The following is a 24,164-nucleotide window of genomic DNA, read 5'->3' on the forward strand; positions in this document are numbered from 1 at the left end:
AACTTATATTCAGAGCACATCATGAGAAAGGCAGGGCTAGATGAATCAAAAGTTGGAATTAAGATTGCCGGGAGAAATATCAACAACCTAAGATATGCAGATGATACCACTCTAATGGCAGAAAGTGAAGAGGAACTAAAGAGCCTCTTGATGTGGGTGAAGAAGGAATGTGCAAAAGTGGGCTTGAAACTCAACATTAAGAAAACCCAAGATCATGGTATCCGGCCCTCTCAATTCCTGGCAAATAGATGGGGAAGAAATGGAGGTAGTGACAGATTTTATTTTCCTGGGCTCCAAGATCACCGCAGATGGGGACTGCTGCCAAGAAATTAAAAGCCGCTTGCTCCTTGGGAGGAAAGCTATTGCCAACAAAAGTGCGTATAGTCAAGGCTATGGTTTTCCAAGTTGCAATGTATGGCTGTGAAAGTTGGACTATAAGAAAGGCTGAGCGCCAAAGAATTGAGGCCTTTGAACTATGGTGCTGGAGAAAAGTCCTGCGAGTCCCCTGGACTGCAAGGCGATCAAACCGGTCAGTCCTAGAGGAGATCAACTCTGACTGCTCTTTAGAAGGCCAGATCCTGAAGTTGAAACTCAAATACTTTGGCCACCTAATGAGAAGGAAGAAGAAGAGCCTAATGCTGGGAAGGATTGAGGGCAATAGAAGAAGGGGACAACAGAGAATGAGGTGGCTGGATGGAGTCACTGAAGCAGTAGGCGTGAGTCACTGAAGCAGAAGATGGTAGAGGACAGGAAGGCCTGAAGGATCATTGTCTATGGGGTCGTGATGGGTTGGACACGACTTCGCAACTAACAACAATATGTATATATAAATAAAGTTTTAAATGTCCATAATCTAAAAGAGCCATTTAGGACTTTAAATTAAGAAATGATAAATGAGACAATAAATTAGATATTTGCTGCATTTTATTCAGCTGCTCTTGTGAGTCTTGAAAACTTCCTTTAAAAGTTTTAAAAGTAACTTGAGGCTCCAGTGGCTGTTATTTTGAATATGTCTGTTGATGGTGCTGGCATGTAGGATCTTTTTCTTTAAATAGGAAATAGAGGTTTAATGGGAATTGACAAAAAATGCCAAAAAATATAGTTATTGGATGAGGTACAAAATAAGGATATACTCTTTATTTTGTATTGTGTATTATAAAATAGTTTTGAACAAGAACATGCTTTTTTTTTCTATCAGGAGCAAATTGCAAACATATTTATTGGTTCTCTAAAAATGAAGACTTATAAGTATACTAAAACCATTTTAACATTATACATCATATTGTGGCAAAATATAGTGCATTCAGAAAGTATTCAGACCGCCTTTACTTTTGTTAATTTTGTTATGCTGCCTCCTGATTCTACAGTTGTTGAAATTCTTTTTTTCCTCATTAATCTACACTGAGGCTTCTGTCTAGTAGCCACTCTGCCATTAAGCCCATATCGGTTGAGGGCTGCAGTGATGGTTGTCTAGACCTCTGTCTCATATCCACACAGGTTCTCTGGAGGTCAGGCAGAGTGACCATTGGTTTCTTGGTCACCTCTCTTACTAAAGCTCTTCTCCCCCGATTGCTCAGTTTGACTGGGCAACCAGCTCTTGGAAGAGTCCTGGTTGTGCCAAATGTCTTCCAGTTGAGAATTATGGAGGCCACCATGCTCTTAGGAACCTTCAGATATCTTGCCGATTCCCACAAACCCTGTTTGATTCTATCCCTGCTGTGCTGAGGCAACCTATTTATTTCTTCTTGGAACTCCATGTCATTCATTCTATTGAATACTACTTGCTTTGGTTGATCAAAGCCCAGGGACATTAAGAATATCGATAGAGCCCAGCTTGTGATCTATCGCCTGTTTCCAGGGGGAGGGGAAGTTGTCAGTCAACACTAGCGGGGACAGTACCTCTGGAAAGAAATGCATTTTAAGCCAATGAATGATCATCTTCCAGGCTCTTACCTGAATTTGAGGCATGGCTGTCTCAATTCTTAACTGGGCATTTGGAGTTCCTTTGGGTGCAGCTAAGATGGCTCACAGGAATTTGGTTTGTATGGTTTCTAGCAAGTTTTTCTTTGCAAGGGGATCTGAATACTTTCTGAATGCACTGTATTTTCATTCTTGTAAAATTAATGATTACCATTTCAAGATCTAGAGGACTAATGATCTAAAAACCAGTATTACCTTCTTTGCCAGTCAATTCACTATTTTAGTAATCTGCAAATGTAAGAAAGAGCAGGCATGTTGTAGAATTTTAATTATATTTTTATACTTTTTATTTAGTAATTTTCTAAAATGTAAAAGAAACCAATGCTTTAAGTCCATAGTATTTTTTTGCATTCTAGAAACATTTTTACATTATAAAATATTCTATACAGATTAACTTCTGCAAATTGAACAAGTATTTTAAAATCAACACTTTGCATAGATTACCATATTATAGAACATAAGTTTGGAATTTAGACATTCAAAACTAATTAAGGAAAGCTATTTATATTTTACTGTTTTACTACCACACTGATGTTGCTTTTGTAATACTGAATACTTAGAATAACCTTTTCTCCTTTTTGAACCTGAATGGGTTTATCAAGCACAATGGCAGCTTGTTTCCAGTGAGATGACTTGCTTGATGTATCCAAAACAATATCATTATCCAGATATACATGATACCAAAATGGAATACCAGTCACTTGACCCGATTTACAAATCTCCACCTATAAAATTAATAGGTGTGAAATTACTGTTCAGCAGTAAACTTTTTTTATATATAAAATTAAATTGAGCATGTTTCTCTAAAAAAGTATATAATGTGCACAAGTGCATGTCATTTTGCCATTTTTATAGCTTGTTACAGATGCTTCTGAAGGAGGAAATATACCGCCAAAGTTCATTAATGATTTTGGATAAAAAGGTGGAGAAAACACTTATTGAATTGAGTGTGACGAATAATACCCTAAAATACAGAATTCAAAACAATCTTGATGTGTTTAGAAAAATGAGGTCAAATTAACAGAATGAAAGTAAGTCAGCAGAAATGGAAAGTTCAGAGGAAACAAATACAAGCATATTGATACAGGATGGTGGATAACTGGCATAATAATTCTTGGGCGAAAAAAGATTTTGGCATAATAGTTGATTGCAAACTGATTATGAGGCAGACAATACCATTTTAGGCTGTATCAGTAAACTTCCGAATTATTAGAAGTAATAATTTTACTCTATTTTATTCAGGTCAAGCCCATATCAAATATTGTGTCCAACTTTAAGAACAATTCAGAGAAATGAACTTATTCATAGAATAATGTAGATCAGGGAACTAGAATTAAATCCCATGAACTAATGCAGTTGGCCATGCTAAATCTTAAGGAGGGTTAACAACATGGCCAGTTTAACCCATTCACTCAGACAAATGGTAAAACTCCACTGGATATATTAAAATAGAGATTAATTAGCTATCTATCTGGACTATTTTAATTTGGATTCCAGCAACGAGCAAGAGGTTGGACTCAAACTAAAAGCTGCTTCTTCTAAAATTGATTTTTTTTGGTAAATACATATGCACTTTGCATAAATCTGATCTAAGTACACTGTACAAATTAATTCTGGCAAATGAGCTGGTTCTATTATTATTAACACCTCGGCCCATTTTTTGCTGTGTTTTATAGTTTTTAATGTTTAATAATAATAAGTTACTTGGGAACTATTATTTTTTAATATTGTTGCATGCTTTGTTGAGTCATTTGATTTGTGAGATGGGCAGCTATATAAATTTGACAATAAATAAGCAAGAAAGCAATCAAGCTGGATTTTGGATACCTATTCTGTAGACTTACCTCAACTTCAGTACTGCTGTTATTCAAGTAGGGATTCATGAGATCCACTCGCAGAAGTTCTACTGAGTTGCTTAAAGGAATATATGGGAGTGTGGAGAGATCCAAAAAAATGCGCATAGGTACCTGAAACAGAAAGTTTTAAGATTCTGCACAAAGTAAGACAGTACAATACAACATATAACAAAACCTTCCATCTATGTTCCATCCTGACATTTATGCATATTTCTGAGTCTTAAGAATTTGTGTGGACAAAACTGTTGGTGTTATACCTATACTATGTAAATGTGTCCCTGTGCCAATATTGTTAGTGGCAAAATAACTGCGAATTATACTACTTTATTGACAGAATTCAGGATTCCAAGTTATTCCAATCAAAATAGTATAGAATTACAGTTGATCAAGTTTTAATGGAAGGAATGTATGGAATGGTAGAAATATATATTGCTAAAAAAGTAAACAAACAGCATTAGTTACCAATAGGAGATGAAAGCAGGTGACCACTTTAATTTTGGAAAAAAAACTAAACAAAACTATTGAAACCAACCATATTTACATTAGCTTCTCATAAATTGTACTTCTGTTGAATTATCTTATCATTATTTGCTTGAAGACTGTGTAACAAAACATTAGAAGACTTTTAATATATACATGACCATTAAGTCTCCATTATTTTCTTTAATCTATTTTCTAATTTTTCAATAAGCATTTTTTCAAATTCTGGATACAAATAGGATCACACAGAATTGATTTGTCTTTAAAAAAAAATTCTGGCTTCTCAATATTTGAAGGATTTATCTGAATATAGAAAAATATAAATTGTTTCAAACCTTGAATTGGTTGATAAAAGGTGCTATGTTGAAACCAAGTGTGGGATCTGTCCCTTGAACAGCAGACTCAAGTAATAATAAATTGGATTCTACAAGCATTCCATATATTTTCACATGGTGTGGAAATATCTTTCCCCCAGAGTGAAGCAAACACCTAAATATAAAAATGTATAGAGTCTAATAAATATTTCAACTTTTCAGCATCAGCATATAACTTTTTTATATTTCTAAACATTAAATAAGATACTGAAACAGAAAACTGGTAAAGGTAAGTACACTTTTTGATGTATAAAAATGGCAGCTTAGTTGTTATACTGAAAACAAATTCTCAGATTTTATTTCTTTATAAAATTTATAGGTCGCCCATCTTACTTCAAAGTAATTCTGGACAGCTTACAATCATAAAAAAATAAAAACTATATAAACTAAAAGCAAATTAAGTTAATATAAAATCCAGAACACAGTGGCTCAGTTAAAAGATGGAGCAGGATTGGGGGGGGGGAGGTGAAATTTGTTGTTAATGGATCCAACCACCTCCATTGTGATACTCCCCCATAAATGCCTGAAGCTAATTGGCAGAGCTAGGTCTTTAAACTCTTCCAGAAAGTCAGAAAGATCTAAGGCAACCTCACATTAGGGGGCAAAATATTCCACAGGGCAGATGCAACGGCAGAGAAGGCCCTTTTCCTAGATTCCGCCATCCCGAATTATCGGGCTGACAGGGCCTGCAGTATGCCTACTCTGCTGGCATGCATGAGGTGGGTAATCTCAGCTTTATAGCTGATTACCAACACCATGAATTATACCCAGAGGCCAACTGGCAGACAATGCAGAGCAGTGGTGTTACCTGGGCCATTCTTGGGACTCCAGGAACTGCTTTGCCAATGTACTCTGCACTAGCTGAATGCTCTCCAAGGGTAACACCATGCATAGCACATTATAGTAGTCCAGCCATGAGATAGGGCCTGAATGACTGAGTGCAGGAACTCCTAATCCAGGAAAGGCCATAATTGGTGCATAAGCTAAGGTTGTGAAAAAGCTCTCCTAACTGTGACTGCCACCTGTTCTTCAAGCAGGAGTAAAGTATCCAGGAGAACCCCCAGGTTATAGACTGTCTGGGATAGTGCAACCTCATTCAGAATTAAAGATGACAAAGTCCTGGATCTCGGGGGCCCGTACAACCAAAGCCATTTGGTCTTGCCAGGGTTCAGTGAAGCCCTTGTCCCCCACCCAGGCCCCGAGGCATCACGAGAGGGCAACAGCGTCACTTGGGTAACCAAGGGTGGAAATATAGAGTTGGGTATTGTCAGTGTACTGCAGTTACCTCAAACCATGCTTATGGATGATCTCACCCAGTGGCTTCATGTAGATGTGAAAAAGGAGCGGAGAGTACCAAACCCTATGTCACATCACAAGATAGCAGCTGAGGGCTGGACCTCTCACTTCCTACTAACACCACTTGAGACTGGTTTGGACAAAGAAGCCTAACCAGCACAAGACTGTGCAGCCCAGGCCCAGCCCCTGTATCTGGCCCAAAAGGATACCTTGGTCGATGGTATCAAAGGCTGCTGAGAAGTCAAGGAGAAAGAGAATGGTTGCACTACTCCATCCCGCTCTTACCAGATATCATCAACAAGTGTGACCAATGCACTTTCTGTCCCATAAACAGTCCTGAATCCTAACTTGAAGGAGCCCAAGTTTCATCCAGGATCCTCTGAAGTTGCCAGACCATTACCTTTTCCACAACCTTCCCTAAAAAGGAGAAGTTGGAAACTGGATGAAAGTTGTCCAGGCAGGAGGGATCCAGTAATGGTTTTTAAAAGGGGGTGAACCAGGGCCTCCTTAAAAGACCTTGGAAATGTTCCCTCCTCCAGTGATGTGTTAATCACTGCCTGGACCAACCTGCTAGTCATGATCCTGAAGGCTTCCATTATCCGGGAGGGACAAGGATCTGACAGGTGGTGGCACTGACTACTTGGAGGATCCTGTCTGCTTCCTCAGGTCCAACAGGGTCAATTGTTCTTTATATATTCTGCATTTGACTCCAAACAGTAGACTTTAAGGTTTAAAAACAATGATGCTGAAATAATTAAAACTGTTAGAACATTAATTTAGCTGAAAATATGTAGCATGAATTAGGCAAAATACATTGGCTGGGCATTAAAACCCCAAGTTTTGATGCTGATATGACCATGTAATTTGCAACACTAAAAAACAACAAAAGCGAAATCATTATTTTAAAAATGTAAAACTAGACAGGATGGGCATGTCTCAAGTCTCTTTAATTAACCATATTATCTAGTGGTACTTAGGATGTGTTCTTTCTTTGTTGTAGCACCTGTCTTCTGGAAAAACTAGACGTATGGCTCCTACCCCAGTGATGTTCTAAAAGATGCTGAAAACCTGGCTATTCTCCCAGACCTTGGGAAAGGTTGCGTATTAAGCCTCTGCAGGGTATTTATTTGCTATGAACATTTCCCCCCCCAGACAATTAAGATCTTTGTTCTTTTAATACTATTTCTTGCTTTTAAATCTGTAAGCTGACCAGTCTGTGATGGACTTGGATGGTCTCTAAATTGTAAAATTTAATCAAATATTAACCTATCGATAAGTATATTTGTCATATAACTTGAATGGTATAATAAAATCCAACAAACTTGACCATAGTCCAGTTTGGTTAGAGATCGACAAGGATAACAAAGATAGGCGCTCTTGGTGTCTAAATGAGAACCTGTTTAGAAATCAGGGAAATGTGGAAGAATGTAAAAAACAGATGGTCTTTTTTGAAACTAACATGAATAAGGGTACTTCTATGGATATGGTTTGGGATGCTAGCAAAGCTTATATGAGAGGGGTGTTAATATATATGAACAACAAATACAGACGTAATTTGGAATTTAGGAGGAAAGAATTAGAGAATGAAATTAGGGAAAAAGAAAAGGCCCTAATTTTGAATCCATCGGATGCGAAGATTAAAGAGGTTATTAATTTGTTAAGAGGACAGTTTGATAAGTTGATGGCTGATCAGGTGGCAACTAACTTACGGTTTGCTAGGCATAATACTTTTTGTAATGCCAATAAACCAGGTAGATGGTTAGCTTACATGTTAAGGAAGAAGCAAAGGGCTTCTAATATAGATAAAATAGAACATAAGGGTAAGGTTGTGTATCAACAGGATCTTATTAAGGAAGCTTTTGTGGACTTTTATTCTAAATTATATGCTAAAGATAAGATTAATGAAGCAGATATTGATGCATATTTGAGGAATGCTAATATCCCGGTTCTTACACAAGAACAAAAGGAAGAGATTAATCAATTGATAACTGAGGAAGAAATTCTTCTAGCAATTAAACAATTGAAGGTGGATAAAGCGCCAGGCACGGATGGATTGACTGCGGTGTATTATAAAAACTTACAGTCGGAGATGATAAAGCCATTAAGGGAATTGTTTCAGACAATTCAAAGGGGAGGAGGGGTGCCTCCGTCTTGGAGAACTGCTTTTATCTCTCTGATTCCGAAGGAAGATCAGGATGTCACTCAAGTAAGAAATTACAGACCAATATCACTTTTGAATACGGACTACAAGATATTTGCTAAGGTTTTAGCTAATAGATTGATGAGGGTATTGCAACAGATAATTCATGGTGATCAAACTGGGTTTATTAGTGGTAGACAAATGAAAAATAATGTGAGGCATATAGTTGACTTGTTGGAATTTTTGGAAAGGAACAACCAGATCCCTGTGGCGCTGATCTTTCTGGACGCTGAAAAAGCCTTTGATCAATTGGATTGGCAATTTTTGATGAAAGTATTAGATAAAATGAATTTTGGGGATAAATTTTTACAGCCAATTAGGGCATTATATCAAAAACAAACAGCCCGAATAATAGTAAATAACAGTTTGACTGAAGTATGTTATATTGAAAAGGGCACAAGGCAAGGGTGTCCATTATCACCTTTATTATTTGTTTTAACATTGGAGATATTATTGATTAAAATACGGAATTTGAAAAAAATTAAGGGAATTCAAATAAGAGATCAGGATTATAGATTGAGGGCGTTTGCAGACGATCTGGTTGTTACGGTGACCCAGCCAGAAAATTCTGTTGTGGACCTGATGGAGATAATAATGCAATATGGGAAGGTTTCTGGATTTAAGGTTAACATACAAAAAACTAAAATATTGGCTAAAAACATGACAGTATTGCAAAATACTGCCCTTTTAGAAGGGTTAACTGGATTTGAGATTGTTAAAAGGGTTAAATATTTGGGGGTGTATTTGTCACCCTCAAATGCAAAGCTATATAAAAATAATTATGAAAAGTTATGGGGAAAAGTTCAAAAAGAATTGGATAGTTGGAAAAAATTACAATTGTCTTTATTGGGAAGAATTGCAGCAGTGAAAATGAATGTCTTGCTGAAATTTTTATTTTTATTTCAAATGATACCTATTCTTAAAAAGGACTCAAATTTGGAGGAATGGCAAAAGGGTATCAATAAATTTGTATGGGCAGGGAAAAGGCCACGAGTTAAATTTAAGATTATGCAGGACACGCGTGAAAGAGGTGGTCTTAAAATGCCCAATTTTAAATTATACTATGAAGCTGCTGCGTTGTCAGCGATAAGTGATTGGATTAACTTAACACAAGGGAGATTATTAAATCTTGAAGGCCACGACTTGTTATTTGGTTGGCATGCATATTTACTGTATGATAAGAAGGTAGATAATGTGTTTAAGGTGCATATTTTAAGACATGCTTTGTTGAGAGTTTGGAAAAAGTATAGACATAAGTTAAATTACAAGATACCTTTATGGGCAATACCGAAACACGCAATAGAAAACATAAATGTTGGGTTCAAACATGATGTGATTACATATAAGGAAATCCTAAGTTTGGAGAGGAACGTATGGTGTTTGAAGCCGTATAACTTTTTACAAGAAGGGAAGATTGTTCAAACCTGGTTTCAATATGGGCAACTACGGGCCAGGTGGAAAGAAGAACTTGTTAAAGATTGCATGATAAAGTGGGCTCAGAATATTCAAGAAGTTATTACAATGGATACTTGGGAAAAGATCTGGGTGAGGAACGTAAAATTTACACAAGCTCAAAATTTAAGAGAGAATTTTTATAAAATGTTTTACAGGTGGCATTTAGATCCTAAAAAGCTTGCAAGTATGTATCCGAACTATCAACCTAAATGTTGGAGGTGTGGTGGCGAAGACGCAACGTACTTTCATATATGGTGGACCTGTAAAAAGGTTAAAGTTTTTTGGATTAAAATCTGGTGGAATATGCAGAAGATATTTAAGAAAAGGATAAAGTTTTGTCCGCAATTGTTTTTACTGGGCATAATTACTGATACTACTGTTGTGGACACTAAGTTGATGTTGAACTTAATTACGGCAGCAAGACTTTTAGTAGATCAATATTGGAAAAAGGAGGAACTGCCGACTATAGAAGAATGGACCTTAAAAGTTTCTGACCTGGCGGAAATGGCAAAGATACCGGCGTACTTGAAAGATCATTTGCAACGACGTTATATTACGGAGTGGAAAAAATGGATTGATTACATCCAGAATAAATATGGGACTAAAAAGTTTCATTTAGCATTTGCATAAGTATTGATGTGATATTAGGATTGCTTGTAGTCATTTTATATGAGCTAGAGCGCGATAGATTTAATAGCCTATTGTTGTTAGCATATGGTTGTTTATGATTGTTTTTACTTTTATACCTTGTATTTAGCTCTGGGAAGTCGGGGACGGGGAGGGGGGAAGGGTCGGGAGGGTCGAGAAGGGTTGGGTAGGGGGTGGGGGGGGAGGGGTTGTTAAAGATGAAATGTATTGAAAAACTTTTCAATAAAAAAAAATCCAAGAAACTTGTTTCTTACATTACCTAGATATTGCAGCTTTTTCCATCACATCCTGCTGAATTAAACCAGAAGTTTCTATGACATCCAGAATTATAATACTCCATAATTTGTCAGATTTAGGTCTTTGTAGTACCTTGTTTTCATCTTGTAGATGACTAAGCCAAAACTCTAATGTTTCTCTGGGAAATTGGTTGACTTCTGAAATCAAACTGAGAGCTACTTGGTGTTGTTCTTTTTCAACCGAGCTGTATGCTTTAACTGCTCCAAATTTACCTGCAATTACTGGCAAAATTGAAAAGCCTTCTGATACATCCAATATATACAGAGGATCAACAGTTACAGAATGTTTGCTCTGGTTCTTTTCAAGTTCATGGTGACCAACAACATCCATTGAATGTTGGTGACTTAATGATGACAATACTTTTCCTATTGCAACTTTAAAGCATTCATGATACTGCAGATTATTTAATAAAGCAATTTCAGTGGATTCTAGCCTACATTCTTGGCAGACATTTTCCAGTGTGCTTGCTGTCTGAAGACTGGCTAGAGCACTGCAGAGTTCAGCTTCACTGTTCTTCTCCCTCAAGTTTCTTTCAACATCTGTTCCATATCCTGAAGTCTTAATGGAAATTCTTTGAATCCTTAGATAGCAGTCCTGGCAGCATATTTCCATTGCAACACGATCTCCAGATTTTACAGAATGATCTGCAAACCATAAAGAAATGACAACTGAAATACAAACTAATGCTATTCAAGTGCATTCTGAAAAATATTTAATATTTAAATAATTGTTTCCCACTTGTTGGAGAATATAATTCATCTGTAAACCTTAATGCAGTTCGACAACACGTACAGCAGCTTAAGATAAACAGATCTACATGTTGCACTATGCAAATGCTTTATTTTAGCCACTGCTTGTGTGTATTCATATAATATTGAGCCATAAATAGTTATTTATAAACAATACTGTACTTAGTAATAATCCATTACTAAATGTGTAAATTGCAGTGATGTTCAAACTAAGATAGTATTGGAAACAAAAAGGCCTAGTTGAATCTAGACATTTAGTATTTGTGTAAAAATTACTTAAAAATCATATTTTTATTTTAATGAAATAGTTTAAAATGATAAAAGCAAGGGAAGGTGGGAAATGGGATAAGACAGGCATTTAAACAGGTATTTTACTTAGCTATATAATCCACTCTTTTTTGTGGAATTTGCATTTCAGTCTTTATCCAGGATAACCACCCAATTCCCATAATCCAATTTCAACTTAATTCCTCAAGAGATGGAGAAAGCACAAAGTGTATTATATTTATTAAATAATCCATTATGGAAAGCTACACAAATTAGAGGTTAGGTCTGTACTAACCTCTTGCTGAGGTGTAAGCCAGACCATTGTGGAAAGGCCTTAAAACAGCTGCACCAAGGTTGCAATGGCTGAAGCTGTTTCAAGGAATGGATCCTTAAAGTGCTTCACTTGACTGATTTGTATACACATACTGTTAGAAATTAACAATGTATTCCTAAGTATGTTTTCTTGAGTTTAGATGCAAGTATGTTTAATGTCAGATCTGGGTGGCTTCCAACTGAGTGGTATTTCGGAGAACCATGAAGACCTGATTGTTTGCTCAGGCCTTTAGATAGATGGGTGTAAGAATGGGTGTGTGCTTTGTTGCTTTCTGGGTTTTGTCATCTCTGAGTTCACTATTTTATTGCTATACAGGTTTTATTATTTTATAGTCTCATGCTTATGTGAACCACCCAAAGTTGTTGGCAGTCGGGCAGTGTAAATAGGAATAAAACAAATAATCATAACTATTTTTGCTGACTAAAAATCACAAATTACTAACCTATGAATAACTCTAGTTATGAACGAAAAGAGATTATAAAGTTCCAGCTACAAGATTTAGTTAGGTTTCACTTCTCTCAATGTTGTTTATTTCTATCTCTCAGTCATTCCAAATGCTTCATTACTATCTCTTGAGTCCTAATGAAACAAAGCATTATGATTGCTTTTACTAAACCCATTCTAAATCTATAAATTTAAGTTATTAGATAAAGAAATATCACTAATTTACTTCTGTAAAAGCAAATCTTATTAAGAGATGTAGTGTGATTAATGGAAAACAACAATAAAATTTAACTAAATCCAAGCCACAGGAAGAAAATGGAAACGAGTTATCCAACTCAATACAGTTGGCTAAGTTGTTAGGTAAGACAGGAAATAAACCTTAAGTGCAAGGAACTTAAAAGCTCTGTAATTAGGGATAGCTATGATCAGATCTGAAGTTCTTTTAGTTATGGCTTCCTAATTTTCTGGAATATGTATTCTGATTTCTTGGATCTCCAGGTATGATTTAGTTTTACCCGAATAGGTGAATTCTGGCAAGTTCAATATTTTCCACAGTGGAGTTCTTCAATACTTTAATTCTTTTTGTTTAAAGGAAATTGTGTATTTTAGGTTAAGTTTTATTAAATCAGGTTCACTATGTGCAGAGTCTCTGGAGAGAGAATTGAATATATCAGCTATACGTGCAAGGCGTCTCAACAACTGACCTGATCAAGAATGATAGGCAGAAGCTACATTTAGTTTTACCTATCCCCTATTCTCTTTTATATAGAAAGCATAATCTTTTCTTGGAACATTTAATCCTTTGAAGTTAGATAACATCTTCAAAACAAAATAAGAGAATAATAGTCAAAGGTAAAGTCTAGGTTATTTAAATTACTAACAGGCAATTATAAATTAAATCATTTTCCTTTTATTCCAGTATTTTGGTTCCTTTGGTTGGGGAAAAAGCCAAAAGAAAAACATATTCTTTCACTAGAGAATAGAACCTTGTTAGACTCTCTTTCCTTTTTACTGTTTCAAGGATGAGAATATCTAAAATTTGGTATGATCTCCATAACCTTTGACTTTTCACTGTTCTTCTTGAAATGTATGTCTATGAGATAAAATACAGTTTCATGTGCACATGTGTGTAACATTAAGATAGAAATATACACTACTGCCCCAAAGCTTGTGCAACCTTTATTTCTTTGACTGATTTGATGTCTCATAACTCCAAAAGATGCTGGCTGCGCACAATACATCAAAACAATAAAAAATGGCATTAGTCAAATAAGCAATAGAATAGAGAAAGAAGAGAAAGCAGAGCAAAAGAAGAGAAAGCAGAGCAAAATGGTGAACCTGGAAAACCCCCAAAGCCCCAATAATTGACATCCAACAAATAGAGCACCAACCACCCTGGAAGAACATGGCTCTTTAAAATGCTAACAGGGTAGGTACAATATGGATCTCACGGAGAACCTATCTTTATTTTTACAAGTTTATGTAATCAAATGACATTTTTTATCTATAAATCTGTATTTTTATATGTTTAATTTCATTTCCCCCCTCCATTTTAACAAAAAATAGAGAAATTTCACTTTTGGTTGCAATAGAATGAAAGACATACCAAGGAGACCTTGTACAGGATAGACTGCTTGCTCCCAACAGGTGTCCACATTTGGACTTGTAGAAAGAGTGAGTTCATCATCAAGCTGCAGTGTAAACCAGACTACAACAGCATCTAGTATTCCGTCTTTAGTAATGGGTATATTCATCTTGGATGGCTTACTAATCGACAAATTTTTTAGCTCCTGGTCAAGTATAAAAGAAAAATACGATGGTAAATTATAGTTCACTGTTAATCACTTTCTATCCCAAAATGTAATTTATTAAATATTCGCTTTTAAAAACTGGTCAAATATAGAATTTATTACAAAGAAAGTAGATAAATAGTAGTAAGTCAGGTACAATATATAACGAAATAATTTTAAAAGAAATGTAAATAATTCTTGCTCACATTCTTCGTATATTGTAGTAGATACATTGCCATGTAATATATGATCAAGATTTTCCCAAGGAGTATACAGCTATACCTAGAGTGCAGCTATGTAGTAGTCTCTAACCAGCCTTGGCTGATTTGGGTAAGTTTTGCAGGGTTGACCCTGCTTATGACCACCAAGAAAAATAAAAGCTGTTGGCTAGACTGTAATTCACAGGAATATTCCCTAAGAAGATAGCAGCCAAATATTTCCGTGTTGTTCCCCCAAAAACAACATAGATATGTTTATGGGGACATCAGAAAATGTTACTTTTATTTCTTGCTAGAATAACATAACCAGCTGAATGTCTACAAACAAAACAAATATATTGATCTGTGAATCCTGCACAGCCTAAGAATTGTGCTACTAGATTAAAGATGTTGCAATTGGTGAAGAAGGCTGCAACAACTCAGTGACAATAATACTGACTATATTATTGACTGACTAGATCAGGGGTAGGCAACTTTGGCTCTTTTATGACTCGTGGACTTCAAATCCCAGAATTCCTGAGCCAGCTGGGTTCCCAAATATAATTTGCATATGCCAATATTTGGCCATCTTCAAGCAGGGTGGGGAAAAAGAACATTATGATTCCCATTTAAACATATTGCTTCAATTAACTGTATAGAAGAGTTACATATTAAGATTTTGCCTTTATGGCTAATAAATAAGAACCTTGCTTATGACAGAGAAAACTTTTATCCTCTTTTAAGGCATATAATTGGCCCACAGACTAAATGCAATGATTATCGTTACTTTACATATTTTTTTCCTTCAAAGAAATAAATGACTTGGTACAATTGTTTGAGCTATCTTCCAAACTAATTTCTCTTTCTAATATAAAATGACCTGTACAAATCTTCCATTACTTTATTTTTCAGGTGTTTCCACCTCGTTTCTCTATTCCCAAGTTATGTTGTTAATTAAGCTTAAATTTTTATTCCACAATTTTACTTCAGTTAAATTCTGCCTTATAGAAACTGACTTCAGTAAGTAATCTTTTTTTGAGCAATGTAACAATATCATTCATACATATTAATGTGAAGAGGTAACAGTAGTTGCATGCACAGGAAAAAAATACCATTGTGATAGCTAACAAGTAGATTTTATAAGATTAGGACAGCCAATTGGGTGAAGGTCAGTAAAATTTACATATTACTCATGCATCTAAAACAGGCGTCCCCAACCCCCCCTGGTCTGTGGACTAGTACCAGGCCACGGCATGCCAGCAACTGGGCTGCACAAATAAGCAAAGCCACATCCATGAGATGCAGGGAGCACACAAAACCATGCAACCTCCGGTCTATGGAAAAACTTCTCTCCACAGAACCGGTTTCTGGTGCCCAAAAGGTTGGGGATCTCTGATCTAAAACATGCATACAGTACCAATAAATATTTAATATACAAATATGACATTTGGATAAATGTTGAAATATTATATGTAATAAGGGTATTATCCTAATGAAATTCATTTTTCAATTCTACAATAACAACTAGTAATTATTATTTCTTGTTCCAGTAAATTACCTGCAAATTATTAAAATTGACTGTCAGAACTTGAAAAATTTCTGTAAGAGCTTTATAACCACCAGGTATTCTGCTGAGTTTTTCAGTAGTGTAAGGTTCAAGGGTTTCACTGGAGTTTAGAGAAGCAGATGTTGGACTGCAAAACTTCAGTGTTTCTGGCAAACAGACACCAGCAATTTCTTTTACTTCCACTCTGAAAAAAGGAAATAATAAAAAATAGAGTTGACTAGATAAATTCAAGCACCTTCCCTTTTATTCAGAAGTCTCTATCCTACTATTTCCCCTGACTCCAACAATCCTGGGAAATACATTGTGCTAGAGAGAGTGGCTGGCCCAACTCACCCAGTGAATTTCCATGACTGAGGCTGAACTACAGCCTTGGTCTCACTGCTTTTATACATAAATATATATTACCTGGTTTGGAAGAAGTTATTATTTACACTGCTTTATTTAGTACATAGCTTATGCAAAGAACCTTTGCTAATGAATGGATGAAAAATATAAATTATATAATTATCAGCCTAGAAAATAATTTTTCTATGATGTAGAATGAGGGAATTGTGTTTTATGAATATCAGTCCAGTATAAATTTGTCATCAGCATTTTTATGATTAATATTTTGCCACGCTTATTAACATGCTTTTAAAATTCTTCATAATACAGTTAATGGAAAAAAGTATAGACAAAATTCTTTGCTTTAAAAGTAAGGCATTTTCTGTTTCTTTGTCTAAAAATTAAAAAAAAATTCAACAGTAAGAAATATACCTATGATGTCTACGTATCTCTTTGCATTCCACTGCCATGCCCCACATAGTAGCTCCTGCTGGAATAACTTTACCATAGTTTTTAGAATCATCTCTACCATCCTTAGGCTGTAAAACAGACACAGATTAAAAACTGTGTAACAAGATTTATTTATTGTTCATGTATTAACAAGCAATATTTATATTTTAGCTTATAGAGTACAAAAATGCCCAAATGCAACTATTCAGATTAACAAAATTTTTGAACAGGTAGAAGACTTCATGAACTTTATAATATAAAAATAAGGTATCTTTTCTTATCAGGCCTTAGATATTAAGATACTAACCTTTGGTGGTAAAAGTAAATGTTCCCAAGCGTGGATCAAGCTTTCTACAATTCCCTCACCAAATAATCCAGAATCTACTGTTTCAGTGATAACAAGGGAAACTCTATTAAATATAAAAAAAATAGTTATAACAAGAAGCCTTAAAAACTATAACGCTTAAATTTAATAATTTGACATTAACAGTCCTTTCTTATACAACTGAATTGTGATTATCTCGTGAGTTTCTTCAATAAAATAATGTCCCTTTACTTATGTACTTGCTCTAAAAATTACTTCTTAGTATTTTAATATTAAGTACCAAAACAGCAGCAGACGTTTGGAATTGGAAGCAAGGTGAAAACAGTGTCATTGGTATCTTTTTTCCTTTGGATTTTATATAATTTTATTTAAATTGCAATTCTTTAGCCACTTAATTCAAAATGAGTGTGAATTTAGTATACTAGCTATTGAGTAAATATACTTCAGCTATATAGTACAATGGTATTATTTATTGTTTACAATAAAATCAGTAAAAGATTGAAAAATTAAAAAATCAATTCCAGTAGAAAGATAATACATTATACAATATTTGCTCTTGCTATGGAGAATATGATTATTATTAGTCATAACATTAGTAATGAATACCATATTTAATTCAAAATAACAGACAAAATATAAGATAAAACCTTTCAGGTATGTGCTTTGGAATTTCTATACCAAAGGATTTCATGTGAAGAAGTTTGATTTCTCCATCCAAATTGTTTGCAGCTAGCACTTCACAAGCCAATTCATACATGGTCTTTGACAATTCACAAGCATAGACAGGAGATGCTCCAGCCTTTTTAGCAAACATACTGAAAAAGCAGAAGATATTCCATATAAATTATAATATTTTTTTGGTTAGACAAAATACTAATAATTTAACTTTAATGTAATTTCTGTATAAAATATTTGATACTTATTTTTAAATCCTGGGGCATATTGGGGGGGGGCATAAAGTTCAGGTTAACAAGAAATAATATTAATTTCTTAAACTTTTTTAAACAAAAAAAGCTACTTGTATCAAACACCATTATAAACCAAAATAAAACTAGGATGATGATGAGTCTTGTTTAGTTGTAGCGTCCCCAACTTTATTTGCTATGGAAATAGACTCTCATGCTTTGTAACAGATGAGAATGCCAGGATAGCTAAAAATTGTAAGTGATTATTCAATCCTGCTATCAAGGTTGTAGGGATATAATAGTTGAAGCCTCTTAGCATGTTTGGAATATGCTAATGGAGTGCCACGTGATTGCCATCTGGCAACTTTTTATTGAACTTGGCTCATTGAAATATGTCACTAAATCTTAAGTCATTATTACTTTGTAAATAAACATGCCAATATTTGTAACATGAAGTTTCAACAAACCTGAGAATTCCCGTTCCTGTTCCAATATCAAGTACGCTTCTATATCCTGAATGAACAGCATTCTGGATTGCTTTTTGATATAGCAAATTTCTATTGTAATCATTAAGCATAATGAAATGCCACCGTTCCACCACCCAGTTGGCAACCCGATAAAAGTTCTCCTTTGCATCAGGAAAGTCAGGGTTTAACTTCACAGCTTTATGAAAATATGCAGCTGCTTCATCTCTAAAGCCCAACCTAACAGAGAAAAAAAATACACTATCAATAAAAGCATAAATGTTTAATTTTTGGAACTACAGAATTTTGAGAAAAACCTATATTTGTAATATGAAGATATACAACAGTTTAAATTATAGAAAAGTGCAGATGATAATTATGGTTTACTGTTGGAAATAAACAAATGATACGTGTACTGTGTAAATAAATCTTCAAGTGCTTACAGGTAATCCTTACTTAATGACTATCCTGTTTAGCGACTGTTACAACAGTGCTAAAAAAATCAATTACTAGTCCTTGCACTTATGGCCATTACAGTGTCCCTGTAGTCACATGATCCAAGATTTGGGTGCTTCATAACCAGAAGATGCTTATGATCACTGAAGCATCCTGCGGTCCCGTTTGTGCTTCAGTTAGCTTCCGACAAGGAGAGGCATTGGGGAAAAAAAGCAATAAAATCCAAGTTGTAATCCCATGTTTTGCTTAATGAACATGGTGACTCACTTAATCACCGCAGAAGTGAGATGAAACTCCATCACAGTCATGTGATAACTCACTTAATTACCATGTTGCTTGATGACCAGTTGCTAGTCCTAGTTATGGTTGTTAAGCAAGGACTATCTATATGATAAATTAGCTCAATAATACTGAATCCAAATATAGTATTTTCTCTTATGAAAACTTGAGTTGATAACGAACTACTGAGATACAGAGTTATCCATTTCCATTGTGGAAATTAACCTGGGAAAAACAGAAGATGCCTATGCACAAAATGGTAATAAGGATGAATCTTAAAATTAAACATAAAATAGAATAAACACGAAGCAGCATTCTAGAAATTATAATTAATGATACCTTTGCATTTAGAGTTTGTTCTTATGAATCTGGGCTAGCAGACAAAAGAGAAGCTGCTGGGCTCAAATGACTGTAAATACTTACACATGTAGAATTAAGAATGCATATTCAGTTAATAACTTTGTAATATATTTAAACTGAAGTTCCTTGACTCAGAAGCTTTATTTGCATTAGAATATAGTCAAAATGTGGCTAATTAAGTATAGCTTCAAACCTGAAAAGATGTTCCCCCATACTGTTATATATGACTTCATCATTAGGATATAGTTCCAGGGCATGCTCATAGCAATCAAATAAATCTTGAATTCGTGAAAGAGAATCCAGCTCTTCTGCCCATTTAAAAAGGGTAAACTGAAATGCTTCCTAAAAAAACAAAAATGTTGTTCATAAATTTAGAATTTATTACTCAATATATTTCTAATAAATAAGTAAATAAATGGGCAACTGTGGGTTGTGAACCAGTTATGCCCTTTCCTGAATCGACAATCCCTATCCACAATCACTCATGCCCCAGTCACCTCCCATCTTGACTATTGCAGTGCACTCTACATGGGGCTGCCCCTGAAAAGCATCTGGAAGTTCCAGTTGGTTCAAAATGCAATGGCCTGCATGGTTTTATTCAGACCTCAGTGTGCAAGTGTCACCTCTCCAACAGGAGCTGCACTAGTTGCCAATTTGCTTCTGGGTGCAATTCAAGGTGCTGGTTGTCCTTAAAGCCCTTCATGGCTTGTGACCAGGTTATCTGAGGGACTGGTCTTGCCAGTCACATCTAGAGTGGGATAGGGAAAAAATAAACAGAAAATTTCTTACCTTGACATCGTTTTTAAATTCAGGAGCTATGTTTAATACCAAGAGATAGTGAGCATAAGCAGTTCCAAAGTCATGATCCTCCAGACAATGCTGAGCACTTTGCAAGGATCTGGAGACTAATTCACGCCGGCCAGTTTCTTGACTAACTTTATGTCTATGCCGAGATTTGCTCTTACCGTTAGGCATTTTTAAATTAAAATCAACTCCACTTTGTCCTGCAAAGATAAAACATTTATTTTAGGATTATGGCCAAATTCTATTATTTTATTACAACTAAAAAATCAAAGTTATTTTTGTCCCCAATGCAATTATTTATAAAATATGATCCATAGGTTAATTTGTACTATTTTGAACTTTACTATCATTCTGTTCCCAACAAAAGGAATGTGGAGGACTCAAAATATAGCACGATTCTTATTTTTGTAAATGTAAGAATGCACTCTATGTCAAACCTTATATCAAAACTGAAAAGCTGTGGGGTTTTTTAAAGACAGCAGGCTGTCTTTAGAACATCATACATAAGTAAGAAAGATGCATATTATCTTATTTAGCCTGGCTAGCAGTATTGAATGAAAATAATCCTACAACTGATTTGTAGTAGAAATAGTCCTCGGTTTATTATGGCAACTGGGATGAGGACTCCTGTTGCTAAGCAATGAGGTCATAAAGTGCAATGTCACATGATGACATTATGTGATGACAATCACAGTTGCCACTATAACCCCAAGATGTAGGTTAAGCGGGAAGCCGTTCCAGGCAAGGACTCTGGGGGGTGCTCAGAGAATGGGGGAGGCTCTGGAAGTCCCATTCAGGCTAGGCCTGAGTGAAGAGGTTAGAAACAAGGTCAGTGCCATGTGAGTGAAGAGTAACCTGGGGAGAGAGAGTGTGGCGCTGGCCTCCATTTGCTCCATTTGCAGAACATTACAAATAGCAAACATGAAACTTCAGGGCACCCCTATCACAAGTGCAAGGTGGTTACTAAGTGCCTGAATCGTGTGACAGTTGGTGTGAGTGTATCAGCAAGTTATAAGTACCACTCATTTAGGCTATGGCAACTATGAATGGTCGCTGAATGAGTGGTTTTACACATAGCTAGAATTTTAATTCATATTCAATATACTTTTATTATGAGCTTTTCCATCAAATCTAATCAATCATTATTCTGTCATAGACAAGCAAATAAAACACGAGAGTCACAATTAAGACAAAAGGAAAAAAGAGGAGCTAAAACTAGGGGTACTGTACAGATTAGAAAATAGTACTTGGCTGTGCTCAAGGAAATAATATCAGATTGATCCAATAATAAGATCTTGTGATAAAACAAATCTGAATAACCAGGATATTTAGGGAGACCACCTGCAGAGAAAAGGCAATACAGAGTAATTGTTCAATTATTCCTCCACCACACAGACAATCTCCATTGGAAGAAGAGTTTTTTGGTATCTTCCTTCAGTAATAGCTTTTGGGAAGGCACTGAATCTGCCTAAGAATAACACCCTTCTGAATTTTGGAATTGTTATGCCATTGAGATATCTAGCTGATTGGAGATGTGCACAGTAGTTCAAGATTTGTGGATATTGCTGGAAAAATCTGCTTGCAACTCTAAATCAATGGCCCAGCTTTTCTACTTAAAATGTTATTAGTTAAGCAAATTAGTTCTAAACTCTACTGTTATTAGCTGCATCAAATTATGTGCCAGTCAAAATAGATTCAAAGAACAGAAAATATGTTCAAGGAATTTCAAGATTCTCTGAAAAATACCCAAGACTGTCCAAAGAAATGAAGTGATTAGATTATGTGATTAGGGTAAACCCAGTTACATACACAGTAGATAAAGGAATATTGGTATGTTCAACTGCAATAACTAAATGCTTATTTAAAATACGTATAGAGCCCGACTACACAAACATTTTATGTGTTTAATTTGTATAGCTGACTACTCAGCACACAACTTAGGAAAATGGATATCATGAAATTGCCTTAAGGTGGAATATAAAATTCTACAGGTACAGAACATTACTGAAAAAGTGTTACATAATATTCAGTGGCATTATGGCTAACCTATTACTGAAATATGCCTTTTAAGATCTGAGTAAATCTATAGGAACAAATAACATAATTGTATTTTTCCCACGAGCAACCTAACTGCCCTCACTTGTAAATAAATAAGACATGCTCCATAGATATTAACAAATTGATGGAATTACATGAAAAATGGTCATAAACTTTGTATAATTTAAAACTTTAAAAGTTAATATCAATACCTTAAATGTCAATTGTGTTGGAATACGTAAACCCATAAAACAAAAGCTCTTTTGGTGTGCTATATACAATTTAAAAGTAAAAAAGGCTACTGAGAGAAAAAGGTTTGGGAGTATTGAACTCTTCTAGGAAGTGCAATAACATATATAGTTTGTGTTTGTGTGTTTACCAATACAACAACTTTTGTGCCAATGTCCCCTGTGAAAAGAGGCCACGTTGTAACTCGAGAGCAGCAATTATCTTTTGGTAAATCTGTTTACTAATATTAATTCAGAAATGCTAGTCTTGACGAAGGTCCTCAAGACACAAATCGCCCTCCCCATGCAAAAACAAATGACACGCATCTTACTTAACCTTTTGAAACTTTTAAGGCGAACCACTTAAAACCACTTTCAAGCCGAAGAGGACGCGGACCTCCGGCTTCTCACTTACAAAAACCACGCCGCGCGGAAGACCCTCTCTCGTGTTAGGCATACGCGCGTTTATGGCAGCCAGAATAACGTTTCCGCATCACCCGCGCTCGCCAGAGCTTCCTCAGACAACAGAGGCAGGTTCTCAAAGAGAAACAGTCCCGGGAGAGGTTAATCAGGGCGCAGCCACTGAGTTTCACACGCACATTCTCCGCTCCAATTCGATCTCTCGCCCCTCCGCGCTGAGTGTTGAGCTAAGGCGAAAGCGGAGCTCAAAGAAAGCGGCTGCCACTGACGAGCCGCTAGCGGAGGCCTCTCTGAGGCAGGGAAAAGGGCGGCGCCATTTGCTGCGTGGCCTCGCGGCGCCTGTCGTCATCACCACCCTCCCCTCCGAGTTGAGAAAGAATGTTCAGGTCTTAGTGCCTCTCCCTTTTCTCAGTGCGGTTCTACTTATGTCGATCCCTATTTACTCAAGGCTTATTTCTCAGTAGATTCGTACACATACGCATAATCATGCACGCCTAGAAGTCAGCCCTCTGAATGCAAGGGACTTACTCCCGACTTAGGGTGTACCAGAAGCTTTCCAGGATGAATTAAAATTGTGGAGTTACGGGGAAATCCACCAGTTGCGAGAGCTTGCTATAAAGATCAAGATTCGGAAAGTTGATTTTATTCCGTGTAACTGGGCCGGGGGGGGGAGGAGGAGGAGGAGGGAGGTTTTAAATTCATTTATTCAGAAATAACCCTCACTTTATGGACAGTGTTTTGGTAACCACGCAGACACAAACGTTACGTTATTGCACTGGTCTGCAGCCAGAAGAATTGCAGCCCAACGGCCGTTACCGCCGCTGGTCGAGATCCTTTTATTTCGGCTACAGAATAAAGGGAACGATGTTCGTGCGAACGACTGACAAGCAAGAACGTCGCCGTTTGTTCCCTGCGGGTTATTCTTAAACCGTCCCAAGCAGAGATTTGGAGACCGCGGAGTCCAAAGCAGCGACTGAAGCTGACGCCCTGTTACAGGCCCAAGGGAGACCTCCTCCGTCACCCTGAGGAGCGTGAGAGCGGCAAGACCCGGACGGCTGAAGGGAGGAGCCGAGCGAGAAAACCTCGGTGTCGGATTGGAAAAACTTGGAAAAACCGGAGGCGGGAAGGCCAGGAGTGGAGACTCAGCCTGGGAGGGAGGCGGGACCGAGGGAGGGAATG

At 36.2% G+C, this 24,164-nt stretch overlaps 1 protein-coding gene across 2 annotated transcripts; it reads right to left on the reverse strand.

The window, feature by feature from the left end:
• Positions 1–1,113: 1,113 nt before the first annotated feature.
• On the reverse strand, positions 1,114–23,266 carry PRMT9 (protein arginine methyltransferase 9). Of its 2 annotated transcripts, none has more exons than XM_083366858.1 (13): positions 22,981–23,266; positions 20,287–20,501; positions 19,691–19,839; positions 18,406–18,642; positions 17,681–17,848; positions 17,016–17,118; positions 16,691–16,797; positions 15,926–16,118; positions 13,987–14,170; positions 10,549–11,230; positions 4,652–4,805; positions 3,825–3,947; positions 1,114–2,705 (listed from the first exon to the last, which is right to left on the reverse strand). In XM_083366858.1, the coding sequence occupies exons 2-13, from the start codon at positions 20,470–20,472 to the stop codon at positions 2,490–2,492; spliced, it is 2,502 nt and encodes an 833-aa protein (XP_083222984.1). In that variant the 5' UTR covers positions 20,473–20,501; positions 22,981–23,266; the 3' UTR covers positions 1,114–2,489. The 2 variants fall into 2 exon arrangements, with proteins under 2 accessions (XP_083222984.1, XP_083222985.1); XM_083366859.1 differs by having other exon boundaries at positions 20,287–20,494; positions 22,898–23,266.
• Between the last annotated feature and the right edge of the window lie 898 nt (positions 23,267–24,164).

Source organism: Vipera ursinii, assembly GCF_947247035.1.
Source record: "Vipera ursinii genome assembly, chromosome: 7".
NCBI classification, from domain to species: Eukaryota; Metazoa; Chordata; class Lepidosauria; order Squamata; family Viperidae; genus Vipera; species Vipera ursinii.